Source organism: Rhinolophus hipposideros, assembly GCF_964194185.1.
Source record: "Rhinolophus hipposideros genome assembly, chromosome: X".
NCBI lineage: Eukaryota > Metazoa > Chordata > Mammalia > Chiroptera > Rhinolophidae > Rhinolophus > Rhinolophus hipposideros.
The window spans coordinates 2537618-2565232 of record NC_138046.1 but is presented as its reverse complement, the minus strand read 5'-3'; the positions used below and the strand labels follow the sequence as shown (position 1 = coordinate 2565232).

The following is a 27615-nucleotide window of genomic DNA, read 5'->3' as shown; positions in this document are numbered from 1 at the left end:
ACACACAGCTAGAACCACCCTAAGGCCATTCCTGCCTCATTGCAATTGACACACATGGAGAAAGGATTTGTATTAGGAAGGTTAGATCGTAGGATCTGAAACGTGTGTGTGTGTGTGTGTGTGTGTGTGTGTGTGTGTAGGAAGTTGGGGCGGGGCAGAGAAACGGGGAAGATTAGAGGAAAGGTTAGGTCAACCCTAAAAGCTCCACAGCTAAAGGGACTCAGTGGTAAGAGATCAGAGCAAAGCACCTGTAAGCAGCTCAGCTTTAGGGGTGCTGGCCTTCTGTTTGGGCTTCTTGCCGCAACAGAACAGCACCACATGGCCTTCCTTTCCCAACTAGATCTTCAGGAGATCCTCCAAACCCTCTCTGTTTTGCAGTGGCTCCCAGTCTACATAATTTTAGGTGAGTAAACCCAGGAGCTGCAAAGCACATGGGAACAAGCCGGGAATCCCCAGATGAGGGCTCTGAAGAAATCGTTAGGTTGGTCCCCTCCCTCACACCAGGACTGTTCCTCCTCACCCAGGAGATGGCTACTGTTGAGTTCACTACGTTTCTCCCCTTTCAACTGAGGGGTGTGAAGGCCAGAAGTGAGGCTGTGGTTGTTCTGGTTTAAGGATCACCCCAGCCTTCTCAGGACTGACCCTCTAGCTCAGAGTCATATTCAGGGACTGGGGCAAAGGCAGTGGTGGCTTGCAGAGTTGGTGCTACTAGGTAGGTGTAAGGTGATTTTCTAGCGTATGGTAATAGTGACAGAATTCTAGAAAACCTGAGGGCTGCTTGACTCATTAGACATAATTTTGAGAAAAGGCCACTTGTTCAGTGGACTCAGGGTGTGGCAGTCGTCAGTGCTGGATAAATGGGCTGAGAGCTCCAAGATTTTTCCAGCCAGAAACCAGGGCTTTGTGGGCAGCCAGTTACAGGGGTGAGCTTGGAAACTGGACTGGGAGAAATGTCATCCTGAAGAATGAGACATGTAGGAGGCAGCCTGTTCGGCAACCCATCGAAGGCTGTATGACCCCTTAAAGCAGAGGTGCTAATCCAGGGGCCTATGGACCTCGAATTTGGGGAGCAGCGGTGGACAACTTTGAATTTGGATAGGAAAAATTACCTCTTTGTTTTCACTAATTTCAAATGGAAATGAGTGTAAGCAACAAACCACAGAAGTATTAGCAGTACCTGTGAATTTGTGATTAATAGAAATCACAGAGATTTGCATATCATATGCCAGTTGTTGCAGGCATCTCGACATTTCATTTATGCTCGTGGCTGCTTCAAAATTCTTAGTTATTAGAACTACCATTAGGTCTGGTTATTTAATGCATAGATCAAGAAGCTCATGTTATTATATCACATTTTCATAATGTTTTCAAAACTGTGTTTTAATATGATGAGTTTCCTTTTGTAAGTCTGTATATTTTATTTTGTGAATATAAAAATATTATTCAGAGAAGGGTCTAAACAAATGGGTGTTCAAATATCTCTTTGAGACCCTGCTTTTAATTCTTTTGGATATGTACCCCAGAGTGGAATTGCCAGGTCATAGGGTAATTCCATTTAAAACATTTTTAAAGAACGTCCATACTATTTTCCATAGCAGCTGCACCATTTTATATTCCCAACAGTGCACAAGAGTTCCAATTTCTCCACATTATTGCCAACACTTCTTTATTTTCTGTTTTGTTTATAGTAACTATCCTAATGGACATGAGATGCTATCTCCTTTTGATTTTAATTTGCATTTTCCTCACGATCAGGGGCGTTGATCATCTTTCATATGCTTGCTGGCCATTTGTCTTGACTTCTTTTCAATTGATTATCATTTGATAATTGTCTTCCTCTACTAGTTTAGGTGTTATATATTCTGTTTCTATTCTTTTAGTGATTCTACTAGAAATTACAATACAAATCCTGGGCCTTGGAGGTTAATTGGGGCTGTGATGCACACAGACGTGCCTGTGATATTCAATCTGTTCAATAGTTATAGAGAAAATACTAAGTGTAAGACTCTGGCTATCCTTGCTGAGACTACAATGAATTAAGTACAGGACCTTTACTATCTAGTAACAAAGATAGGCCAATTATTCATCCCACCGTCATACACATTTTACATATCAGTGCTGGACATATAACCAAGTCATTACAATGTAAAACAGATTGGTAAGTAAAAGGGCCAAACAAAGCCATATTAGGGTTTCCAGGAAAGAAAATACTACACCAAGTTGAAAGGATCAGATAAGGCAGAAAAGGGAAGCAGTGTGGCATGGTGAACAGGATATGGGCTCTAGAGTTCATCAGATTTGGATAACGATTAGCTGTGGGACTTTGGACAAGCACTGTAACCCCTTTAAACATCAGTATCCCCATCCTCTCAGCCAAGTCCACAGTAAGTGTTGCATATGAAAAAAGAGTCCCTTCCTCCCTCCCTCCCTCCCTTCGTTCCTTCCTAATCTCCTTCTTCACTTTCTTGCTCTCTTTCCTTCAATCCTTCTGTCTTGCTCAGAGTCTCCCTTGGTGTTTCTCCTTCTTCCCGACTGATGTTCAGCATCCTGGCTGATTATTGAGCATTACTGGAAGTGGTGGGCAAGGAAATAGGAAAAAGGGAGAGAAAAAAGGCAGAGGTACAAAAAGGAGGGAAGAAGTGAGGAGATGAATGAAAAAAACTGTTTGGGGGAGATGTAGAATAAAAATATTCATGACCTTTAGAATTAGGCAATGGCCCTGACAGTCCCTCTGGGGGCCAGGCTCCATTTAGAAGATAGCTCTCCATCTGTCTCTTCTTTTCTGGGCTTCAATCACCATCTACCTAAACTGTTGCAATATCTTCTTTCCCTGCCCTCTACCCTCTACTCTCCACCCTCTCCAATCTACTGGAGATTGCTGCTTCCAGAAGAGTCTTTCAAAAGCATCTATGATTACAGCCTTCTCCTGCTCAAAAATAGTCAGTGGTTTCCCATTGCCTACTCGGTGAAGCACAGATGTGTTAGCCTGGGCATTCAGGCCCTCCTCCACTCTCTGGATCTAAACCTTTACCAGCTCATCCCCCTGCTCTTCCCCTATATGAAGCTTGTATAAGAGGCACTCTAGTCACAAAACAAACGCAGTGGTACTCTCCCACTCCTTCACCTCTGCTCGGACTATTTCCTCCACTGGAAATGCCTTGATCGCTCTTCCTGGATAATTCACAGACAACCCCTCCTTTGAGATGTTGTTCAAGTCATAGCTTCTCAGCAACGTTTTTCAGACATCACAAGACAACATCACTTCCGAAAGTCCAGAGCATCTTGTAAAAATAGGTTGGGTAGCAGCTGTTATATATCCTTTGTTCCCAATAAGCTCCATGAGAACAAGAGCTATGTCTTGTCGTTACTGTATTTCTCCTAAGACCAGGCTTGATACTAAATTGACAGTCCTTCCAGATTTCTTCTTCCTCAGTAGAGACCTTTAAGTCCACCTCTTGTTCTTTTTTTCCCTCTCCTGGACGTGTGTGTGTGTGTGTGTGTGTGTGTGTGTGTGTGTGTATGTGTGTGCCTGTCTTCTTTCTCTAGCTTCTTTTTTAAAGTTATTTTTCATAAAAACACATTATTTATGTTTCTAGTTTTCTGATACTATAAAAAATAGAACATAGTCTTGGAAGTCAGACAGACAAGGTCTGCCATTTACTTGCTCTGTGACCCTGTGCAAGGAGGGCTCTACTATTTTCTGGAAAGTGAGTCATTCACCCTCCACCATTGTAGAAACAGAGCACAGTACCTGCATTTCAAGACCATTCCCAAAGATCAAAGATCCTCAATACATGTTCATTTTATTTTTTTCTGTTATAGAAATCAGTATTACTTGGAACCCAACCACCCCACCTCATAAAACACTGCCAACCTCGCCATTTGATCAATAGAGGAGTGACAACCATTTTTGAGACAGGCATCCTAGACCCTGATTTCATTGCACCTTCCGGAAGAATGAGTAACTGGGTCCTAGAAAATTAGGCAAATAGAGACTTTGATACATTTCTAGCATTCTCACAGGTCCCTTTAAGGTATCATTCACTAATCCCTCTCCTTCACCCCCTACATCCAATCAACTGCCAAACCCTAAAAATTTTGTCTCTATATTATTGTCCAAATTGGTTTGAGAAATAACAACCCATTTTAGGTTCCAATTGCCTCATCTAAATCACTGAAACTCTTAGCTGATCTGCCTACACTCTCTCCTGCTCCCGCAGCCATCCCAAATTATCTTCATGATACACAGATATGATCATGCTACTTCTCTGCTCAGTAACTTTCACTGGTGTCCCATTACCTTCAGCCTCAGGCCTAATCTCCCCAGCTTCCTTCCATCTCCTTTTCCATGGCTCCCCAGACTCGCTGTACTTTTGGAGGTTATGGTGTTACTCATGGGCCTTGGACTCCTCCATCTCCAGACCGCTGTTCAAGTTCTTCCTTGTGCCTGGAAGGCTCTTCCTTCACTAATCTAGCTGTCAAAATCCTACTCTTCTTTCAAAATTCAACTTCAATCTTACCTTCTACAAGAAGCCTTTCCAGGTTCCCCACTAGTAAGGAATGGTGTTCTCCTTAGGTTCCCATAGAATGACATTTGAACCCTGACTATACAGTTTTCATCCTCTGGCATGCATCCGTTATTTATGGTATCAGTCTTCTCCACTAGACTCTGAATTTCTGGAAAACAAGAATTTTATTTTCCACATGTATTAATATGAGTTAGCACACACAAAGTACTTAAGATAGCTCTTGGCATATAATAAAGATTCAACAAATGCTCCATACTTTTTCCCCCAAAGCTTGGAGTGAACTCTCTGAGCCTCAGTTTCTTCATATGTAAAATGGAGATGATAAAATTATCTACCTTTCAGGGTCATGAGAATATTAAATTAGGTAATATATATTAAAGGCTAAACAGAGTTCTTCTTAATAATAAATACTGGATACGTGGTCTCAATGACCATACTTGCATTATTTTCATCATTTCCATACTTACTCTGTTCATCCTCCTCCTTCTATTCCCCAACCCTGTCTCCACAGCTTCTAGTACAGAGATTTCACATGAGGTGTACTCATTCAATGTTTGAGGAATTATTAAATTACCTTTTACCACCACAAATTCTTATATTTACAGTCAATTTAAATCTAATAAGTAACCACAAAGCCACAGAAATTCATTTTTGACAAACGAGTCATGTTCTTGGATTTCTGAAGGCTTTGAGCCCACTGATTAGGATGCTGGGTTTTCGCTTTACACTGGAAATCACTGGTTGCCTATAGCCTTAAACACACATGCACACACTGGAATCTCAGAAAACCTTTCCTTGTTTGGAATAAGGGCGTTTGGTAGTTTTTCTTTCTGTTAGCTTTCACCTGCCACTTGGAGAATTTTCAAATCAAACTTCTCCCTGTGCTACAATTTGACAAATTTTATCATAAGTCATCTCCCCATGCTTGGTACTGTGCTAAATAAAGGCTGTTTAAAAGAAGCTACTGTCTAGTAAGGTAAGGGCCAGATGTGTGAGGTACTAACTACACTAGCAGCAAAATCAAATAGGGCCAAATAGAAGCATAAATAATGTTCTGTGGGTGTGTGGAGGAGGAAGCCTCTCACCAGAGAATCAAATTGGTATCATGTGAGCTAAGCCTTGAAGGTAGAGAGAATGTTGATATGCAGAAAGTTAGGGAGAGTGTAGTCGGGATAAGAAATAGCATCTCCAAAGTCATAAAGATGTGAAATTGCATAGTGAGTTGAAGGAATGGAGAGTAAACTAAGGTAATTGAGCCCTTGTGTCTCATACTTCAGCCATTTGCATCCCACCGTCTGGTTCTTTCCATGACTGGGTACCATCTATGCTATTATTACTCACCTTTTTTTTTTTCAAATTCACTCATTTCTGCAACCTAAATTAATGTATTTTAACAGGAAACTTTACATCACTCCCATGAATTCACTTTCTTTTTTTTTTCAAAGAGAAATAGATTTTAATATGGGGATTTGCTTTATTATTATTATTATTATTATTATTATTAGTTTCAAGTGCACAAGACAAGGTAATATTTAGACGTTCATCATTTATATCCCTCACACTGTGAACCCCCCCTCCCTCATCTCCCCTTCCACTATCCCTCCGACATCGCACCGAGCCATCACATTATATATATAAAATTATAGTTGGCATTCATTATTGTTCAGCTTCAGGTGTACAGTACATTGATCAAGCATCTACATCTTCCCTGAGGTGGTCTCCGAAATGGGACCTGTGTCCATCAGATACCCTACAAAATCTTTACATTATTGATTACGTTCCCGAAATTATTTTTCAAAAACCCTGAGGCCATTTTGTGGTTACCGACTGTTTTCTAATCCCCTCCCCTTCCTCCTTATGCCCACCCCCCCAACCATCTAACAACCCTCAGTTTTTCCTCTTTGTCCCCAGAACTGTTTCTGATTAGTTCATTCACTTATTCTTTTCTTTAGATTCCGCATATAAGTGAGATCATATGGTACTTGTCTTTCTCTTTCTGGCTTATTTCGCTTAACATAATGTTCTCTAGATCCATCCATGTTGTTGCAAATGATAAGATTTCTTTATTCTTTATGGCTGCGTAATACTCCATTATATAAATGTACCACAGGTTCTTAATCCAGTTATCTACCAATGGGCATTTCGGTTGTTTCCATGTCTTGGCTATAGTGCTGCAATAAGCATAGGAGTGCATAAAGATTTTTGAATTGGAGTTTTGGATTTCTCCTGATAGATGCCTAGGAGTGGAATTGCTGGATCATAAGGTAGTTCCATTTTCAGATTTTTGAGATACCTCCATACTGTTTTCCATAGTGGCTGCACCAATCTGCAATCCCACCAACAGTGTACAAGCGTTCCCTTTTCTCCACATCCTCACCAGCACTTGCTGTTTGTTGATTTATTGATGATAGCCATTTTGACTGATTAGGATGCTGGGTTTTCGCTTTACACTGGAAATCACTGGTTGCCTATAGCCTTAAACACACATGCACACACTGGAATCTCAGAAAACCTTTCCTTGTTTGGAATAAGGGCGTTTGGTGAGGTGGTAAGGGGTGAGGTGGTATCTCATTGTGGTTTTTATTTGCATTTCTCTGATGGTTAGTGAGGTTGAGCATTTCTTCATATGTCTGTTTGCCATCTGTATGTCCTTTTTAGAAAAATGTCTCTTCATGTTTCATTCACTACACTTTAAAATAACTTTCCATCCATATACCACTGCAGATTATCTAGTAGTGTCCTAGAATGGTATGGGGACCACACTTTGAGAAATACTGGGCTAGAACATAAGGGCGATGAGTACAGGTATTGAAAAATGAGGCTAGGAAGGTGTGGGGGGCTAGTCCATGGAGGGCCTTAGATACCAGGCTAACATGTTCCGACTTGATTCTGTCAGCAGTGGGAAAATATTGAAGGTTTCAGAGGAGGCAAACAACATTACTATGCTTTTAAAAAAATATCTGGCAGCAGCATGCAAAACAGACTGGAGAGGAAGAGACCAGCAGGCAAAGAGCAGACACATGACTTATCCACAAAATGAGAATGATTACTGTCCTAATGGGGTCTTTACAAAGATTAAATGAAATATGCACATAAAATACTTAGTTTGACATGATAAGTATACAATAAATATTGGCTATTACTATATGGGACAGTGAGCAAGCGAGATGAATCAGAGATGATTTGAAGAAAGAACAGACTTAGATTCATATTAGCACCATCTTTAACTTAAGGTAGTAATCATTAGTAATTCGAGGCTGTACAGGTTTAAATTTATTTTTTTAAGAAAGTCAGGACCAGGGTTAAAGAGGGACATTACATAATGATAAAAGGGTCAATTCACTAAGAAAACATAACTATCCTGTGTATGCACCTAACAATAGAGCTTCAAAACACATGAAGCAAGGATGTAATGCAGAATTGCATACCTGAAATTTATGTAGCTTTACTAATAATTGTCACCCCAATAAATTTTTTAAAAAACTAACAGAACTGAAAAGAAAAATAGACAAATTAACAGTGATGTTTGGAGACTTCCTCAAAAACCACAAACAACCAGAACTTATCCTAGATAAAATAGATAACCTATAATTATTAATTTCATTAAAATAAATTTTAATTTTGGAAGGTTAAAAACCTTCTAAAACATAAATGTGCAGTCCTAGATTGTTTCAATGGCAAATTCTACCAAACATTTTAAAGACTATATATCACAGATTCTACATAATCTTTTCCAGAAAATAAAAGAGGAAGGAATACTAGCCAACTCATTTATGAGACCAGACCCTGATACCAAAGCTAGACAAAAACAGTACAAAAAAACCCAAACAAACTATAGACCAATATTCTTCATGAATATAAATGCAAAAATTTTCAACAAAATACTAGCAAATTGAATCCAGTAATATATTACAAAGCATAATATACTACGACCAAGTGGGCTTTTTCCCAGGAATGCAAGTGTAAATATTTGAAAATCAATCAATGTAAACATTATATTAACCATCCAAGGAAGAAAAAAACACATGATCATATCAACTGAGGTTGAAAAAGCATTTGACAAACATCAACTTCAATCACATTGGCACCATTCACCTCTCAGCAAATGAGGAAGAGAAGGAAACTTCCTCAACTTGATAAAGAGCATCTACAAAAATAGACTGCAGCTAACATTATACTAGTGGTAAAAGAATGAAAGCTTTCTCCCTAAGGTTGGGTGCAAAGCAAGGATATCTACTCTCACCATTTGTATTCAACATCACACTAAAAATCCTAATAAGGACAATAAGGCAAGAAGAAAAAAACAGAAAGAAAAGCATACAAATTGAAAAATAAAATATTGTGTAACACATCATCTATATATTACATTATGTGTTCACCACCCAGAGAATATTGGTCTAATAAATATTAGAATATAGAATATATTGGTCTATAGAATATTGGTCTAATAAATAAAATTAAAGACTTAGAGACATACTATGTTCATGGAATGGAAGACTCAACATAGTAAAGATGTCAATTCTCCCCAAATTGATCTATAAATGTAATGTAATTCTAATTTAAATCCCAGCAGAGTATATTAGATAAGAGTTTTGCATAAATACTAATTTTCCTAAATTTGATAATAGCAGTGTGGGTGCTATAAGGGAAGAGGATGCTTTTTTTATAAAATATACACTTAAGTATTTAGAGGCAAAGGATTATAATCTCTGCAAAGTACTCTCAAGTACAAACATATATGTATGTTTATACATTTATATTTAGAGATAAATCAAATGTAAAATGTTAACGATTGGTAGATTGAAGTGAAGGTAATATGGGATTAAAATATTCTTGGAAATTTTCTGTTGATCTCAAGTTTTGGGTTTTTTTTTCCAAAATAAAAAGTTTAATTTAAAAACACCTATCAGATCCTTTTGTAGTTAATAAGTATGATGATTGAGTGTTCACACTTTTGTGTGAGATGTGCCTCCCACAAATCTTGTTACGACATAGGCACATTACCCGTTTGACGTGAAAAAAAAAAACAAAAAAAGCCACCTATCAGGAGTTTTTGTTCATACAGACAAGCTGATTCTAACATTCATATAAAAAAACAAAGGAACTACAGCAGCTAAAACAATTTTGAAGAAGAATAAAGTTGGAGGAATCATACTATCTGATTTTAAGACAGTATAAAACTGCAGTAATCAAGACAGTGACGTATGGCTGGAGGGATAGACATGGTGACCAATGGAACAGAATGGAGAGTCCAGAAATAGATCCACACAAATATGGCCAATTGATTTTTGACAAACATGCAAAGCAATTCAATGGAGGAAGGATAGTCTTTTCAACAAATGATGTTGCAACAATTGAGTATCAATATGTAGTAAATAAACCTTGAAGAAAACCTCACATTTTATTTAAAAATTACCTCAAAATGGATCACAGATCTAAATATAAAATGCACTTCCAACGTAGATACCCCCAGGACGTCACTCTCCCCGGGCTCTGTCCAAGTGGCGTAGGGGAGCGTAGGGGAGTGTAGGGCTCTGCCCTGTGATATACAGTCCCTTTCCACGATGTTGGAGATGAAGCTGAGCCTCGAGTCTGTGCCTACTCTTACAGCTTCTCAGAGTCCTGTAGACAATCACTGAGGAGACAAACCAAGCAGAAATATCTCGTATAAAAATAGATAAATAAATAACACAAAACTGTGAAACTTTTAGTAACAAACATAGGAGAAACCCTTCATGACCTGAGGTCAGGTAAGTTCTTTGAGTTGACATCAAAAGCACAATCTTTAAAAAAAATGTTAAATTGGCTTCATCAAAATTAAAACCTTTTGCTCTAAGACCCTGTTGAAAGAATGAAAAGATAAACACAGACCAGGAGAAAACATTTGACAGTACATGTCCAACAAAGGACTTGTATCCACAATATATAAAGAGCTCTCAAAACTCAACAGTGAAAAAAACAAACAAGCCAATTGAAAAATGGGCCAAATATTTGAACAGACACTGCAATGAAGAGGACCTACAAAAGGCAGATAAGCACACGAAAAGCAGGTAAGCAGCATTAGGTATTAGGGAAATGCAAATTAAAACTGCCATGAGATGCTGTTACTGGAGGGTGGGCTCTTCTCTGTGTGGTGTCCAGGTTCTTGGCGTCTAGAGCAAAGAATTGAACAAGATACCCAGATAAAGTAGTGAAAAAGCGATTTATTAGAAGAAAAGGTACACTTCAAAGAAATAGAAGTAGGCCCGAGCAGAAAGCAGTGGCTCAAGGGCCATTATTAAAAGGAATAGTATACACCAAAGAGTGTGGAGCGGGCTGAGCAAAAGAAGAGGTTCAAAAAAGGGCCAAGGGCCCAGGCTGGGCCTGACTGGCGAGGAGTTGGAGTTTTTATCCTTTTTATCTCTAGAATGGGCTGTTCCTTTGCGGCCGTGGGACCATTTGATTGACACCTGTGATTGACAAGAGGCTATTACCTCATCTTTTTAGACTGATAATGAGGCCCAGGTGAAATGAAGGTCGTTGTGGCCTTTACTGCGCAGGTGTGAGTTGCCAGTTTAATCTAGTTAGGTATTTTGTTCCTCCTAGGGGTAGATAATTACAATGAAAAGGGGAAGTTTGGGACAGAGAGGCGAGGTCTTTTGGGCGGTAATGCCTGATAGAGATAGACCCGATGTCTATCTCTAACTGCCTACCTTGTTTTTCCCATGAGAGATGTGATCCCCATAAAATCTCTATGGGAAGCTGAGGGACAGAAGGTCTTTTCTTCTGTATCTGCTTCCTGCTGGGCAGGGGCGTAGAGCTGTCCCTTCCTATTGGGGATTCACGGAACTCTCGCCCTATCTGATCGCAGATGGGAGGAGAGGGATCTCGAGACCCGCCTGAAAGACTGCATTGGCTTCTTTGGCTGTGACTGGCAATCTTGCTGGGGTATCCTCTGTATCCCCAAGGCCCCTGCATGAGGCAAAATAGATTTTAATTAATAAATCCATTAGCCCTATAGAGCCTGTGGCCATTCAACCAGTCATTCAGGTGGCATCAATTGTCCAGGAGCTGGGCCCAGAATGGGTTGGATAGAACATCAACAAGTATGCTGGCCTGGGGAAATGTTAAAATCTATTTGGTCTCTGGGATGGAATTATCCAAGAGTCAGGGTGGAAGGGCTTGAGGGATGCTGGGAAATCACAGGATTTTAAGTAGTTACCTGAGAGACATCCTGTGATTCAGGCTAGGAGCAATCTTTAGTCTAGGATTCAGAAACTGAGCAGAAGAGGAATGAAAGCCAGGGGCTAAGGAGCTAAGGAACTCGGGAAAAGCAGAATTAAAATTTCTGTAGTGAGGGGCCTCTCCCATATCAGTACCACGTTACACGTCTAATAGAATGATTTGGACATCTTCAGTACAAACTAAATTAGGAGCTTGCCTTATACGAACTTCCTCCTTGATAATCCATTCCAAGATTCCTCACTTGAACATGGACAAGACGTTGGAAGCATCTCCTGATGTCAAGGCCACAATATCTAAGGGAGGGTCACACATACATACACACAAGTTGTTGTTCTTCATCATTCTTGCTTCAGATCCCCTTGCTTTTTGTCATGGAACTCCTTGTTCCATGAGACAGCTCTTCCATGTTTGGCCTCTGTTTCTCCTAGTTCTTTAACGCATACTTCTGTCGCCATGAGTGACACTGATGACATTCAAACGGGTTGGGTCTGGCAGGCCTGCCCTCCAAGGACACTTACAGTCTCCTGGGGTGCCAGAACTGTAGTCCAAGTAGATTCCACAAGATGGGATGGTGTTTATCAAGGTATGGCTCTTGTTAGATGGCCTTTAGGATTTGTGTATAACTGAAGGAGATAGTGTATAAAAGGCACACAGTTAATCCACCTATGCTTTTTAAGTTTTTAAATGACATAAATGCTGACTAAACACAAATTAATTAAGTTTATCTATTCTTGAGAAGAGAAAACATTTATCTTTCAATCAGTCTACAGGTATTTGTTAAACACTTATTGTGTGCAAGGCACTGTTCTAAATATTGGTGATACAACCTAAATTTATTTGAAGCAAGATATAAAATCCTCCCATCACTATGGCCTATTTAATTCACATGCTTACAATAACCATCTCAGCCAGCTCTTATAAGGGGAATTCAGTCTGTCGCTAAGGTTTCTTGTACTCCATGACACGACTTTTTAAAGAAACGCCCACTCCGTCTTTTTCCTGTTATTTTCATCTATATCCAAAATGTGGGAGACAAACCTGCTAGTAGGTAACTCTGGAGTTTCTTCCCCTTCTCTGAAATTTTATTCACCATGCTATGCTTACCTGGTCAAAGAAGGCATTCCCTTAGCTGGCTCTTTCTTTATTCACAATATGTATACTTAGCCCCTTTCTCATGAACGCAGATTTAAAAAGGGAATTCAATTCCCACCCCTGTAACATGTATCATATTTGCATTTCGCAGCCTGCTGTGGCCCTTTGCTAACACAGATCATTTTTTCCCCTTCTGAACCTTTGACACATTTTGAATGGGACAAAATTGAATGCAGCCAAGCAGTTTCTAATATGTGTTTTCCTCTCAGCACCAAACAGCTTGTATACTGAAAGGCAGTCCCTCTCCCCTGGAACGTTCTGACTTAGCAGTTTCACAAAGGAATGAAGTTCAAGCTTTTAGAAGGGACTTCTGAGGTCCCAGATGGGGATGGCAGCCACTGGCCCGAGGTGCTGTTCTTTTCATTTGACAAGTAATGCTGTCTTTTGACTCTGGCTCAGAGTCTGCTCTGAGAGTGTCATGGTTCTACTCTTTCCTCAGTTAAGGTCTCAGCCGTCAAGGGGGCCCAGATTCAGGGACTCAGCAGTCCCCCTGGACCACAGCAGAACTAGGTGGGTTGTGGAAATAGGGGAAAATGGGTCTCACGCCAGCCTTGACCTGCTCCTTCTGTATAGAGCAATGATCGGAGTGATGAAGGGTGTATTAAACTTCAAGAGAACTGAAGTGCATGAACCCTTTGTACCCCCCAGGATGTATTTCGATTATCCTTATACCCTACTTTCTGGTGTGCACTAAGTTCTGGATGGTGTCTGTGCTCATCTTAACCTGGCTCGCCTATGATTGGAACACCCACAGTCAAGGTAAGAAGTACCGGAAGAGGATGGAACCACAGGGAGAAGGAGGTGAACGGAGAGAGTAGGAGAGGCAAAGGGACAAGGGGTGGGGAGGGAAAGGGAAAAAAAAGGGGGAGTATTGGAAAGGGGGAGAGAAGGGGAGATGCAAAAGGGTAGAGGGATGGGGAGGGAGAGAGGGGAACAAAGCTCAGCAAGGAACAGAGGTGTCTGCCAGGCAGCCCAGGAAGAATTAGAAGGTTGAGGTTTCTGCGCAGGTACCTAGCCTCACACTCTTTCCCTCTCACCTTTCTGGCTGGCTCCAGAAAAGAGGGGCTTCCTGTGTCTTCTTGGGGGTTGGATTCAGGGACAGCACCTACCGCTCTGTGCCCTGGAAATACAGAAGTGTGAGAAAGGGGCCGCTCCTGAGGAAGAACCCTCTACCTCTGTGAAAGGTAGAAGCATTGGCGCTATCTCAGTCACCCTTCTTCCCTTTCCTTTTGTACTCACAGGTGGTAGGCGGTCAGCTTGGGTACGAAATTGGACTCTCTGGAAGTATTTCCAAAGTTACTTCCCAGTAAAGGTAACTACCCTTTCCTCTGGGTGCACTCAGTCTCTGGTGCCCAGACTCTTCCTCCCTGCTCAGCTCCATGTTTTCAAAGGCTTTGGTGGCCAGTAGTGAAGGTCAAGGCCCAGAGGCATAATGCAGATTAGGGGCCCAAGATGGATGGGCAGGTGAGGAGATGGATGAATAGCAACCTTTCCTTATAGTGACAAACCCTCTGAGCATCATAACCCTGGTAATCCTATAACAGCGATGAGATCCTAATGAAAAGGAGTTTGGGGCGCCCCAAGGGAAACAAGGTCTACTGCTGGGATCTGAGTTCACATGTCCTATCTTCTTTCTTTCTGTCTGCTGTTCTGACTCCATCTCCCTCTAACAGCTGGTGAAGACTCATGACCTCTCTCCCAAACACAACTATATCATTGCCAACCACCCCCATGGCATTGTCTCTTATGGTGTCTTCATCAACTTTGCCACTGAGGCCACTGGCTTTGCTCGGATTTTCCCGGACATCACTCCTTCTGTAGGGACCTTGGAAGGGATTTTCTGGATCCCAATTGTGCGAGAGTATGTAATGTCACTGGGTGAGTATCAGCAATCATTCCATTCCCTAAGCTACCTCAGGGCTCCAATGCCAATAAGCCCTGACAGTCAGTCCAATTGTCATTCCCTGCTGGAAGAGGAGGGAGTAGAAAATGGGTCCAGAACACACTGGGCCAGAAGTATATGGCTAAGCATCAGGTTCTGTCCATGATCTGGGGGGCAGGGTTTGGTTAGGCAGCAGGGTAAGTTATGGGCATTCATAAGTTTCCAGGAATACGTTCAAAAGAGGATCAGAAGGCAGAAGTTCAAGATCAAAGCCAAAGTGGAAAGCAGAGGCAAAGCCAAATATCAAACCCAAATGTAGGGGAAATCAGCCATAAATGGGGCAGCTCAGATGAATTTTGTCAGACTCTTTCTGGGATGTCGGTTGGCTTCTTTTGGCTAGTCCTTTATATAGCAGCTCTCATCCCAGGGCACCTTAAAGACATTTTAAAGTCCTTCATAATAGCTGGTACCCTTCTGGCCCATGACCTTCATCTCTTGGGAACCCCTTCAACTTGCATAAGACATCAAGGGATAAAGGATAAGCATCCATCAGAATCTAGGACAACCTCCCCATGCCAGGCTTCAAGCCTGGGTACTGTGACAAATGTCCTTATTTCTGGATGAATCCTTGTGATCACCAGGAAACAACCAAAGCCAAATAATAAAAGCTAAGCTATATTTACCTGGAGGGGCCAGGTGGGACCATGAGAGTCCCCTCTGAGGTTGGCAAGAACCTAGAGCAGTGGTCATGACTGAGTACTGGAGGCAATTTCTGCCATCCCAGGAGAGAACAGAAGTTAAATGCAGGGCAAAGGAAGGAAGCAAAAGTGAGGAAAGACTGTGACTGTTGTTGAACAACAGGGTGTCATCCTCATTCCATGGTTCATCTACATTTCAATGTGGCTTGGGCAGGCTCCTGGGTCTGCCTACTCTCCAGAAACCCCAGCCAATGGCTCCCCTTCATCAGCGTGCTCTATGGAGGAAGCAGGTTAATGGTGGCTAGACCTGATCACCCTTAGGGAGAAAACTCTGGTGAGTCTCCAGTGTTGTCAGGCTGGGGGGAGTGGAAGAAGGCTGTAGTTCTTCCATGGGTAGAGAGGGAAAGGATGGGCTTAAATAATATTGAGCTAAAAGGAAGTAGGCAAAGGAACTCAGTGTCACCCCAACTGTAGTAACACAGGCTCCCAAGGCAAGTAGCTGACCCTAAGGACCAACCTCAGGGTAGGGCTAACCCAGCATGTGTAAACAACAGCCAAGAAACAGAACTCTCTCCATCATGAAGAGGCCAGAGGAACCGCTAACCCCATCCTCAATCACCAACTTTGTTATGCCACTTGACTCTTTGGTTTTATAGGTGTGTGCCCAGTGAGTGAGTTGGCCTTGAAGTATTTGCTGACCCAGAACGGCTCAGGCAATGCCGTGGTTGTTGTGGTGGGTGGAGCTGCTGAATCCCTCTTGTGCCGGCCAGGAGCTTCTACACTCTTCCTTAAACAACGAAAAGGTTTTGTGAAGTTGGCACTGAAGACAGGGTGAGTCCCTTGGTTCTGGTGCCCTATTGTCAGGGTGCCATAGGTCCTCTGTAGCACCTCTCCAGGATGGTGTCCTTCCTTGGAAACCATTAGAGGGGGCTCTCTCTTCACTATGATTAATTCTCTCTATTCCCTCACACTGTACCATAAAGGTGTTTGGATCTCCAGACAGATTTTGGTGGGCACTTTTCTTATTTGAAGTTGGAGAAAGAAAAATAGATCTTTACTTCTGCCCATTAGCCTGGTAGGCTGGGGGTCTAGAAAAGTGCGACTGATTCTCCATCAACCCATTAACTGAGAGGCCCAGAGAACCTACTCAGGGCAAGGAAGGCACTAGCGTTGATGCTATGGAGATTGCAAAGATGAGTAAGACATGGCTACTGCCCCCCCCAAAGCCCATATAATCTGCTTTGAGAAATAGAATGCATTCATTTAGCAGTTATTGAACACCTATTGTGTGTCAGGCAAAGTCCTAGGCATTGAGGATATAAAAATAAGGAAGCCCTGGTCTTCACCTTTAAGAAACTCAGTCTAATAGGGAAGACAGGCATATGCACATATAATTACAGAATGTATCCAGAAGGCAAACACTTACCATTTCAACTACCATCCCCTGGTTTAAACTACCACCATCTCTACCCTGGATGACTACAATAGTCTCCTAAGGGCTTTCCCTGCTTCTATCCTGGCCTCCCCCACATCCAAGTATCTATTCCCAACTGTAGCCAGGATGATCTGATTAAATGTCAGATCACATCACCCTTCCAAATGCTCCAACAACTCCGATTTCACTCCAAGTAAAAGCCAAAGTCCTTTTTTTAAAATTAAAGTTTATTGGAGTGACAATTGTTAGTAAAGTTACATAGATTTCAGGTGTACAATTCTGTAATACATCATCTATACCTTACATTGTGTGTTCACCACCCAGAGTCAGTTCTGTTTCCATCACCCTATATTAGACCCTGTTTACCCTCTTCTAGAGCCCCCTCCACTCTTACCCTCTGGTAACACCTAAACTATTGTCTATGTCTATGAGATTTTGTTTCTTCATTTGTTTGTCTTGTTCTTTTGTTGTTTTCAGTTTTATATACCACATATCAGTGAAATCACATGGTTCTCTACTTTTTCTGTCTGACTCATTTCGCTTAGCATTATAATCTCAAGATCCATCCATGTTGTCACAAATGGTACTATTTCATCTTTTCTTACCGCCTAATAGTATGCCATTGTGTATATATACCACAACTACTTTATCCATTCATCTATCGAAGGCCATTTTGGTTGTTTCCATGTCTTGGCCACCATAAACAAAGCTGCAATGCACATTGGAGCACACGTGTCTTTATGGATAAATGCTTTCAGATTTTTTGGGTAGATATCCAGGAGAGGGATTGCTGGGTCATATGGTAATTCTATTCGTAATTTTTTGAGGAACCTCCACACTGCCTTCTATAGGGGCTGCACCAGTCTGCATTCCCACCAACAGTGTATAAGGGTTCCTTTTTCTCCACAGCCTCTGCCACACTTGTTACTATTTGTCTTGTTGATGATAGCCATTCTGACTGGGGTGAGGTGATATCTCATTGTGGTTTTTATTTGCATTTATCTGATGATTAGTGATGTTGAGCATTTTTTCATATGTCTATCTGCCATTTGTATGTCCTCTTTGGAGAAAAGTCTCTTCAGGTCCTCTGCCCATTTTTCAATTGGGTTGTTTGTTTTTTTGTTGTTGAGTTGTATGAGTTCTTTGTATATTCTGGATATTAGCACCTTATCAGAGACGCTGTTTGCAAAAATCTTCTCCCATTCAGTTGGTTGCCTGTTTATTTTGTCAATAGTTTATTTTGCTGTGCAGAAGCTTTTAAGTTTGATATAGTCCCATTCATTTATTTTAGCTTTTACTTCCCTTGCCTTTGGAGTCAAATTCATAAAGTGCTCTTTGAACCCAAGGTCCATAAGTTTAGTACCTGTTTTCTTCTATGCAGTTTATTGTTTCGGTTCTTATACTTAGGTCTTTGATCCATTTTGAATTAATTTTGGTACATGGTGACAGATAGCAGTCCAGTTTCATTCTTTTGCACGTGGCTTTCCAATTTTGCCAGTAGCATTTATTGAAGAGGCTGTCTTTTCTCCATTATACGTTTTTGGCTCCTTTGTCAAAAATTATCTGTCCATATTTATGGGGGTTTATTTCTGGGTTCTCAATTCTATTCCATTGGTCTATGTGTCTGTTTTTCTGCCAATACCATGCTGTTTTGATTATTGTAGCCCTGTAGTACAAGCTAAAATCAGGGAGTGCGATACCTCCAGTATTGTTCTTTTTTCTTCAAAAGGCAAAGCCTTTACAGGGGCCTGCAAGACACTAAATAATCTGGTCATTATCCACCTCTCCGACCTCATCACCCACTGCTCTCTCCTTTGCTCACTCCATTGGAGCTACACTAGCCTCCTTGCTGTTCCTCCAACAAGCTTTTGTTTTAGGGCCTTTGTGCTAGCTGTCCCCTCAGCCTGGAACACTGTTCCTTCACATAATCGCTCGGCTCATTCTTTTACCTCTTCCAGGTCTTGCTCAAATATCTCTTATCAATATGGTCTATCATGGCCATCTTGCTGTATTTTTCACATTGTGGTTATCATCTTTTTATATATCATCAATTTTATTTACTTATATATCAGGCTTTTTTATTGTTTGTCTTCCCTCAATAAAAGGTAAACTCCATGATGACAGAGATTATTTTTAATCCACTGTGTTCCCTGATATATCCCCAGGGCTTGAAACATTACTGGTACGTAGAAAGAACTCAATAAATATTTGCTGAATGAATGACATGCTATAATGGAGATATATACAAAGTGCTATGAGAGCACCAATTGATAGCCTTCTACCCAAAGTAGAAGGTGCACAAGTGGGTGACATCTGAATTGTGATATGAAATATCAGTAGGAATTACCAGTCAGACCAAAAGGGAGAAAGAACTCAGAGAACCTACAACATATGAGTCCTTGCACCAGGCTGTAGGGATCCATAGATAAATGATACAGTTCCCACCTTTGATCACCTTGACAAACAACTGCGGAGTCAGCCAGGTAAGGAGATGACTGTATTAGAGTGAGGATAGTGTTTGTGTAGGAGAAAGATGAGCATTAGGTGAGGGGTACCTAACCCATATTGTGGGGGGAGGAATTAGAGGTGGTCAAAGAAACTTTCTTCAAGGGGATTGGCAATTCCTACCAATATTTCATATCACAATTCAGATATCACCCATTTGTGAAACTTCTACTTTGGATAAAAGTCTTTCTATCAAATCGGAGCTGAGCACTGAAGGGCAAAATAGAATGAGCCTCATGAAGATAGAGAGAAGGCATTTGTGGCAGAGGGAGCAGAATGTATTAGGTTGGTGCAAAAGTAATTGAAATTTTTGCAATTATTTTTAACCTTTTAAAACCGCAATTACTTTTGCACCAACCTAATACAAAGACACACAAACAAGAGAACTTCACACACTTAGTATGGCCAAAAGGGGTGGGGAGAGGGGAAGCTAGCCAGGTAGGCAGAGCTGGAGCACAGAGGCCATGCTGAGCCCTGTGGTATAAGCTGAGGAGTTCTGAAAAAGTTTTAAAGAGAGGAGTGACATGTGCAGATATGCAATTTAGGATGATCACTCTGGATGCTGGTACAATAAAGGCAGTTAGATTGCCTGTGATTAGTTTCTCCCCATCATGGGAAAATGTGCAGCAGCTCTCCGCAAAGGGTTCAGTTGGGAGGGTGGGGCATGGCAAGAATGAGACACAAGGCTGGAGATGGTTGAGTGCTTGGGTTCTTGTCCTATAATGGGGAGATTGTAGAGGTTTCCCACATTGGTAAGGGTTTCACTGGGCGGAGTTTCCTAGGAGAACTCACACTTCTGCCCTTCTTTTTACAGAGCGTACCTTGTCCCTTCCTATAGCTTTGGAGAGAATGAGGTTTACAATCAAGAGACCTTCCCTGAGGGCACGTGGATGAGGTTCTTCCAAAAAGGCTTCCAGGACACATTCAAAAAACTCTTAGGAATAAATTTCTGTACCTTCCATGGCAGAGGCCTCACTCAAAAATCCTGGGGCTTCCTGCCTTTCAATCTGCCCATTACCACTGTTGGTGAGCTTTCTAGTATCTCTGAACCACACCGCTCCTTGATTACCCCCGCCCAAGTCATACATCAAGTCCCAGGGGACCTGGCACACAGCTGGGATGGGCAATGGGGATTCCGGTGGGTGTGGTTGAGGGCAGGGTGGGGAGGACAACTGAACAGATGAGAGTTGTAGCCATTCACGATGGGACAGAGTTCAAGAGCTGCCATGAGAGCGTCCTTATTCATTTACATTCCTTTAGCATTCTCCTGGGCTTGCTCTCATTCTCTTGAGCATGTGTGAGATTAGGTATTTGGAGAATATGGGACAGGATGGGGCTGGAGCAGAGGGAAAAACCAAAGAAAGGGAAGGGGACCGAGATACTGAGTTTCAGTATGTGGCTTCCTGTGAGGGATGGGTAACTTGATTTGGGAGGGAGCTCTAATGCTTGTCTCTTCTTCCCCACAGTTGGGGAGCCACTGCCAATCCCCAAGATTCAGAAGCCAAACAAAATGACAGTGGACAAATACCACACACTCTACATCAATGCCCTGCGCAAGCTGTTTGACCAGCACAAAGTTCAGTATGGCCTTCCTGAGACCCAGGAGCTGACCATCATATAACAGCAGCTGGATTCCCTTATTAACAAACTCCCAAAGCCTTGAGGGATTCAAATAAGGCCACATGGAATGAAGGATGAAGAAGTGAGGCTCTCAGGGATGGGTGAAGAGGCCAACAAAGCCACAAAGTACTAAATGAATCAGCTTTGATGGAATGAACCAGAGGAGCAGGGTAACACTGGGCAACAACCCAGTTTAGCAAACAGAATCTTGTGAGTCCACAGATCTTTTCTGCCCCCTGAATCCAGCCAATGATCTGATCAGAGGAATGAGAAGCCAAAGAACACCATAACCCTTCCTCCCAAGCCTTAGAGACACCATCACTATTTAGGTTGAGGCTTAAAAGCCTTGTTGTGAACAGGGATGGTTGTTCCCCCCCTAAGCCCTTTCCTTACAATTCAGGGGCCACCACAAGATAAATCTTGGACCGGAACCATGGTTTCCTGATCCAAGCAGACAGGATTCCCTCAGTTATGACAGTTCTCCAATGGCAAAAACTTTTGCATGCAGTTATGCTGTTTCTCTTATAAAAATAAAGCTCTAGATACATCAAACTAGATATGACTATTTTCTATTTACTCTGTGGTTTACTACTGTATTTTCCTCAAACCCAGCCAAAAATCTAGTCTGTGGAGAGCCATTTTCCTCTTTTTCATCCTTCCTTTATATTGCTCCTGACAGAGAATGTCAGGGAGTGGAACCATCACTGCTGCACAGTGTAGGAGACAGGAGCAGAACCAAGGGGCATTGACACAGGTTCCCACTGAGTAGGCCACGTCACTTTATCCCACAGAGCAGCCCTGCGTCAGAAGGGAGGGAGCCACAAGACTGTGCACCTGTAAGTCTACTTTATGTCAAGTACCAACCAAAGATCTGTCTAATGCACCAACCACCACACCTCCCATTCCTTATTTCCTGGACACCTATTATTATGCTTCATTTTCCTTAGTGAGGTCCCATGGCACCCCACTTAAATTAGTTCATAAGTGTGGGCAAAAATGGCATGGCTTCTACTCAGAGTAGACCCTGGTTAGGCCTCAGGGAGAAAAATTAGTTAAAAACCTTTTTATATCAATAGAATGGAATTGATTGTCCAGCAACAAACCCACATGTTTATGGTCAATTGCTTTTTGCCAAGGGTGCCAAGACAATTCAATGGAAAGAAAGAATAGTATTTTCAATAAATTATGTAGGGGCAACTGCATTTCACATGGAAAAGGATGAAGTTGGAACCCTACCTAACAAAAGAAGACAAATAGATAAATTGGACTTTATTAAAATCAAACACCTTAAAAAAAATGTCAAAAAAAATCTAACACCTTTGTGCTTCAAAGGACATTATCAAGAAGATGAAAAGACAACCCACAGAATAGAATAAATTTATAAATCATATATGTGATAGGAGTCTAGTATCCAGAACATATATAAAGAATACTTACAACTCAATGAAAAAAAGACAACCCAATTACAAATATTGCACACCTGAAACTCATATGAAGTTACAAACCAGTGTTATCACAATAAAAAAAAATGGGCAAAGAATTTGAATAGACCTATTCTTCCATTGAAAATACACAAAATGAAAAGGTGGTCAAAATCATTAATCATTAGGAAAATGCAAATGAAAACCACAATGAGTACCATTTCACACCCACTAGGATGACTATAATAAAAAAGACAGACAACACCATGTATTGATGATGATATAGAAAAATTGGAACCCTGTGACGTTACTGATGGTAATGTAAAATGGTGCAGTCCATTCAGAAAACAGATTGGCAGTCCCTCAAAAAATTAAACATAGAGTTACCATATGACCCAGCAATTCCACTCCTACATATATACCCAAAGAATTGAAAACACATGGCCACACAAAAATGTGTACATGAATGATCACAGCACAATTATTTAGTAAAATAATTAATTAGTAAAAAGGTGGAAACAACCCAAAAGTCCATCAACTAATGGAGGAATAAACAAAATGTGGTATATCCATACAACGGAATATTATTCAGCCATAAAATAAATGAAGTACTCATACATGATACGACATGAATGAACCTTAAAAACGTTATGCTGGGGCCGGCCCAGTTGGCTCAGGCGGTTGGAGATTGGTGCTCCTAACTCTGAAGGCTACTGGTTCAAATCCCACATGGGCCAGTGGGCTCTCAACCACAAGGTTGCCAGTTCAATTCCTCGAGTCCCGCAAGGGATGGTGGGCAGCGCCCCCTAAAAATAGCAATGGCAACTGGACCTGGAGCTGAGCTGCGTCCTCCACAACTAAGACTGAAAGGACAACAACTTGAAGCTGAACGGCACCCTCCACAACTAAGATTGAAAGGACAACAAACTTGACTTGGGAAAAAAAGTCCTGGAAGTACACAGTTTCCCAATAAAGTCCTGTTCCCCTTCCCCAATAAAATCTTTTTAAAAAATGGGTTTAAAAAAAACCCACGTTATGCTAAGTGAAAGAAATCAGACAAAAAAAGACAAATACCACACAATCTCACTTATATGTGAAATCTAAAGAATAAAATAAAAGAACAAACAAAACAGAAACAGACTCATAGATAGAGAACAAACTGATGGTTGCCAGATGGGAGGGGGGTTGGGGGCTGGGTGAGAAAGGTGAAGGAATTAAGAAGTACAAATTGCTAGGTACAAAATAGTCACAGGGATGTAAAGTAGGGCATGGGGAATAATGTTTATTTGAGATGTGTGTGTTTGAAATCAAAAGTTTAATGTCACACACTTACATTTCAATCAAAATGACCAGCATTGACAGATTACTGGAAAATTCCAGACTGGTTAATTATGTTTCTGGGAGAGGTTGAAACAATAATTAGGTCACATATTAAATCCGAGTTTGGTATTTTAGGCTTTAGCACAAGTGACATCATTTTGGCCCTGGGGTTTTCTTTTTAACAAAGTGAAACAGAATTGAGAGGAATAAATATAAAAAAAGAAGACAACCAAAGTATGTTTAGAAGTGACTTCTTTCTTATCAAAACTAAAATGCCCACAGTAATACCCAAATTCCTATTTACACTGATACAATATCAATTGATAATAAGCTGAAGTGTGGGTGACCAAGGAAAAGAATAAGAAAAGAGTAGGAGAGGTAGGCAGGGATCAAATTACACAAGGTGGTAGAGGTCATGATAAGTACTTTGGATTCTATTCTGAGTTATCTGGAAAACCAATGAAAAGTTTTGAATGAGAAAGCGATAATATCTAATCCCCTATACAACATTCTTCACTTTTTGGGGGAGGGGGTCAGTTTTCTTCAAATTTGAAATTTTTTCACTCTCCGCGATATATGTGAAAAGAAATGCCAAATCATTTTTTAAAGAAAAGCTGTAATTTAAAATTGAAGAAAAGCTATAACTTAAAACTGAAATGTGGTATTTTGACTTTTGATTCCATTAATGCATAATGAGCCAAGCAACAATTTGGACGAAAACATTGTCTCACTTTAAGAATACATTAAAAATAGGCAATGAGGTATCAAAGGAAAATATTTCACCCTGAACAAAGTATACTTCTGGTTTAACAGCTACGGGAAGAGAGCTGTTTGTTGTAACATCAGAATTAGGAGAGTGGGTATCTGCAGGGCCAGGCACAGAAGCCATGGAAGAAGTTCCTGGCAAACTTAACTGAAATCACTGGAAGGCTACCATTTCCAAACAGTTGTCTAATACCAATGAAACAGGACTTTTTGTAATCTAATGCTGTCACAAATTTACAATGCCAAGAAATACAAATCAAGGCCTGGGTATGAAGCAGAAGTGGTTGAATTGTTAGATTCTCAAAGGAACTCAGCCATAAAGATTTTATTGAAATATAAGAGCAAGGGGTCTTTGTTAGAGTTGCCATAGAAATTACCCTGCTCTAAATATTTACAATGTGTCAATACATATCTCATGAACAACAAAAATTTTTCAGAAAGATGACCCTACTTTAAAATGTACTTGGAAAGTCCCGAGAGTAATAAAGAATACCTATGCTTACTCCATGAATATTTAACAGAAAAATATGACATCTTAATTCGAAACATCAAGAATTTGTTTTCTTTTATATTTTAAATTGAGATATAATTCACAGACCACATAATGCACCCTTTCAAAGTGTAAAATTCAATGTTTTTTCATATATTCACAATGGACATCTTAGGCCAACCCATGAGGGAAAGTAACCCCCCAAAATAAGTATTTATGATGCAGCATTTCTATTTAGTGTTTTGTTTCACGTACCTAATAAAGGGGTTTTTTTAAAAAACATATATTTGGGTTTTCTTTTCATTATCAATTTTGGTATTTTTACACTGTGAGATGAGTTTTCAAGGAACAAATTCCAATGTACAGGCATACCTCGTTTTATTTTGCTTTGCTTTATTGGGCTTCACAGATGTTGTAACTGCAGAACCAGTTCAAAATGGTCCTATCCTCACAGACAATAATTTAGTGGTTACCAGAGGGTACGGGGGTGGGGTGGGTGATGAGGGTAAGGGGGATCAAATATATGGTGATGGAAGGAGATCTGACTCTGGGTGGTGAACACACAATGGGATTTATAGACGATGTAATACAGAATTGTACACCTGAAATCTATGTAAATTTACTAACAATTGTCACCCCAATAAATTTAATAAAAAAATAAAAAAATAAAATAAAAATGGTCCTATCCTGTGTTGACGAGGTGCTGAGTTGCTTTTCAGAGACAACAGACCAAAACCACAAGTCACGCAGCAGAAGCATGTGCAGAGGACAGAGCTTTGGCCTGCAGCTGCACCCAGAACCAAAGTCTCCATCCCCCCTATGCCCCACCCATACTCCTCCACACACACAGAACCAAAGGACCAGGACATGACCAGAACTTGAACACTGAACACTTTCAGAAGCCAAGGATCCATTGATGGGAAGATCTGATATTGATGCCCCTTTATCATAAATGGCCAAGTTCCGAGGTCCTCCAATTAAAACTTGCCCTGCCAGCACTTCCGCACACTTGTTCCCTCTAGCCCCTTAAAAACCCTTGGCCTAGTCCAGTGAGAAAGAGGGATTCGAGGCACCATTAAGTCTTCCATCTTCTTGGTTGGTGACCTCTCGATCAATAAAGCTTTCCTTATTCCAAGCTGACCTTTTGAGTTTTGCCTTTTCAAAGCATCAGGCACAAGGACTTTGGTTTGGTAACAATGTTGCATTATTTTAAATTGAAGGCAAGACCCTCCATCAGCAAAAAGATTACAACTCACTTTATTGAGATATTCACATTATTGCAATATTCACTTTATTACAGTCATCTGTAAGTGAACCTGGGATACTGATAATAACCAATTAAAACATAATAGGAAAAAGATCTACAAAATTTATTGAGATATATAAAGGAATGGGTAAATAAATGGAGAGATATACCATGTTCCTGGATAAGAAAACCCAATATTGTTAAGACATTATTTCCAATTTAAATTGAATGTTTAATGCACTTCCAGTTGAAATTGTAATAGGATTTTGACATTTGAAAAATTATTCTAAAATTCATCCAAAAGAATCAACAGTCAAAAATAACCAGGCAATTTTTGAAAATTAAGAGTTATGAGGAGGAACTAGCACAACTAGATGTTAAAACCCATTATAGGGACTGCCAGATGGCTCAGTTGGTTAGAGCGCGAGCTCTTAACAACAGGGTTGCCAGTTCGATTCCCACATGGGCCAGTGAGCTGCGACCTCCACAACTAGATTGAAAACAACGACTTGACTTGTTTTCAAGTCCTTTAAAAAACACACTGTTCCCAAATATCCCCCCCAAAAAAAATTATAAATATTCACACATTAAAATAGAATAATACTGGTACAAAAATAGATATATAGGTCAATGGAACAGATTATAAAACCCAGAAACAGAGAGAGAGAGAGAGAGAGAGAGAGAGAGAGAGAGAGAGAGAGAGAGAGAGAGAGAGAGAGAGAGGAGATGATAGAAAGATAGATATCTAGATAGATATATAGATAGATATAGAAAGATAGACACAGGCCTACCTTGGAGATATTGTAGGTTTGGTTCCAAACTACCACAATCAAGTAAGTCACACAATTTTTTTTGGTTTCCTAGTGCTTACAAAAGTTATGTTTATACTACACTATAGTCTGTTAAGTGTGTAGTGGTACTATGTGTAAAACACAAGGTACATACCTTAATTAAAAATCCTTCATTGGGCCGGGCCGGTGGCTAAGGTGGTTAGAGCTCCATGCTCCTAACTCCGAAGGCTGCCGGTTCGATTTCCACATGGGCCAGTGGGCTCTCAACCACAAGGTTGCCAGTTCAATTCCTCGAGTCCTGCAAGGGATGGTGGGCAGCGCCCTCTGCAACTAGCAACAGCAACTGGACCTGGAGCTGAGCTGCTCCCTCCACAACTAAGACTGAAAGGACAACAACTTGACTTGGAAAAAAGGTCTGGAAGTACACATTATTCCCCAATAAAGTCCTGCACCCCTTCCCCAATAAAATCTTGAAAAAGAAAACCCTGTATTGCTCAAAGCATCACCCGAGCCTTCAGCAAGTCTAATCTTTTTGCT

At 40.9% G+C, this 27615-nt stretch overlaps 1 protein-coding gene across 1 annotated transcript; it reads left to right on the top strand.

Annotated features, from left to right (window-relative positions):
* Positions 1 to 318: 318 nt before the first annotated feature.
* DGAT2L6 (diacylglycerol O-acyltransferase 2 like 6) lies at positions 319 to 21046 on the top strand (the record flags this gene model as incomplete). Its single annotated transcript, XM_081043155.1, has 7 exons — positions 319 to 403; positions 13554 to 13664; positions 14147 to 14217; positions 14579 to 14783; positions 16142 to 16316; positions 20240 to 20451; positions 20892 to 21046. 7 exons carry the CDS (start codon positions 319 to 321, stop codon positions 21044 to 21046), a joined length of 1014 nt encoding a protein of 337 aa, XP_080899281.1.
* Between the last annotated feature and the right edge of the window lie 6569 nt (positions 21047 to 27615).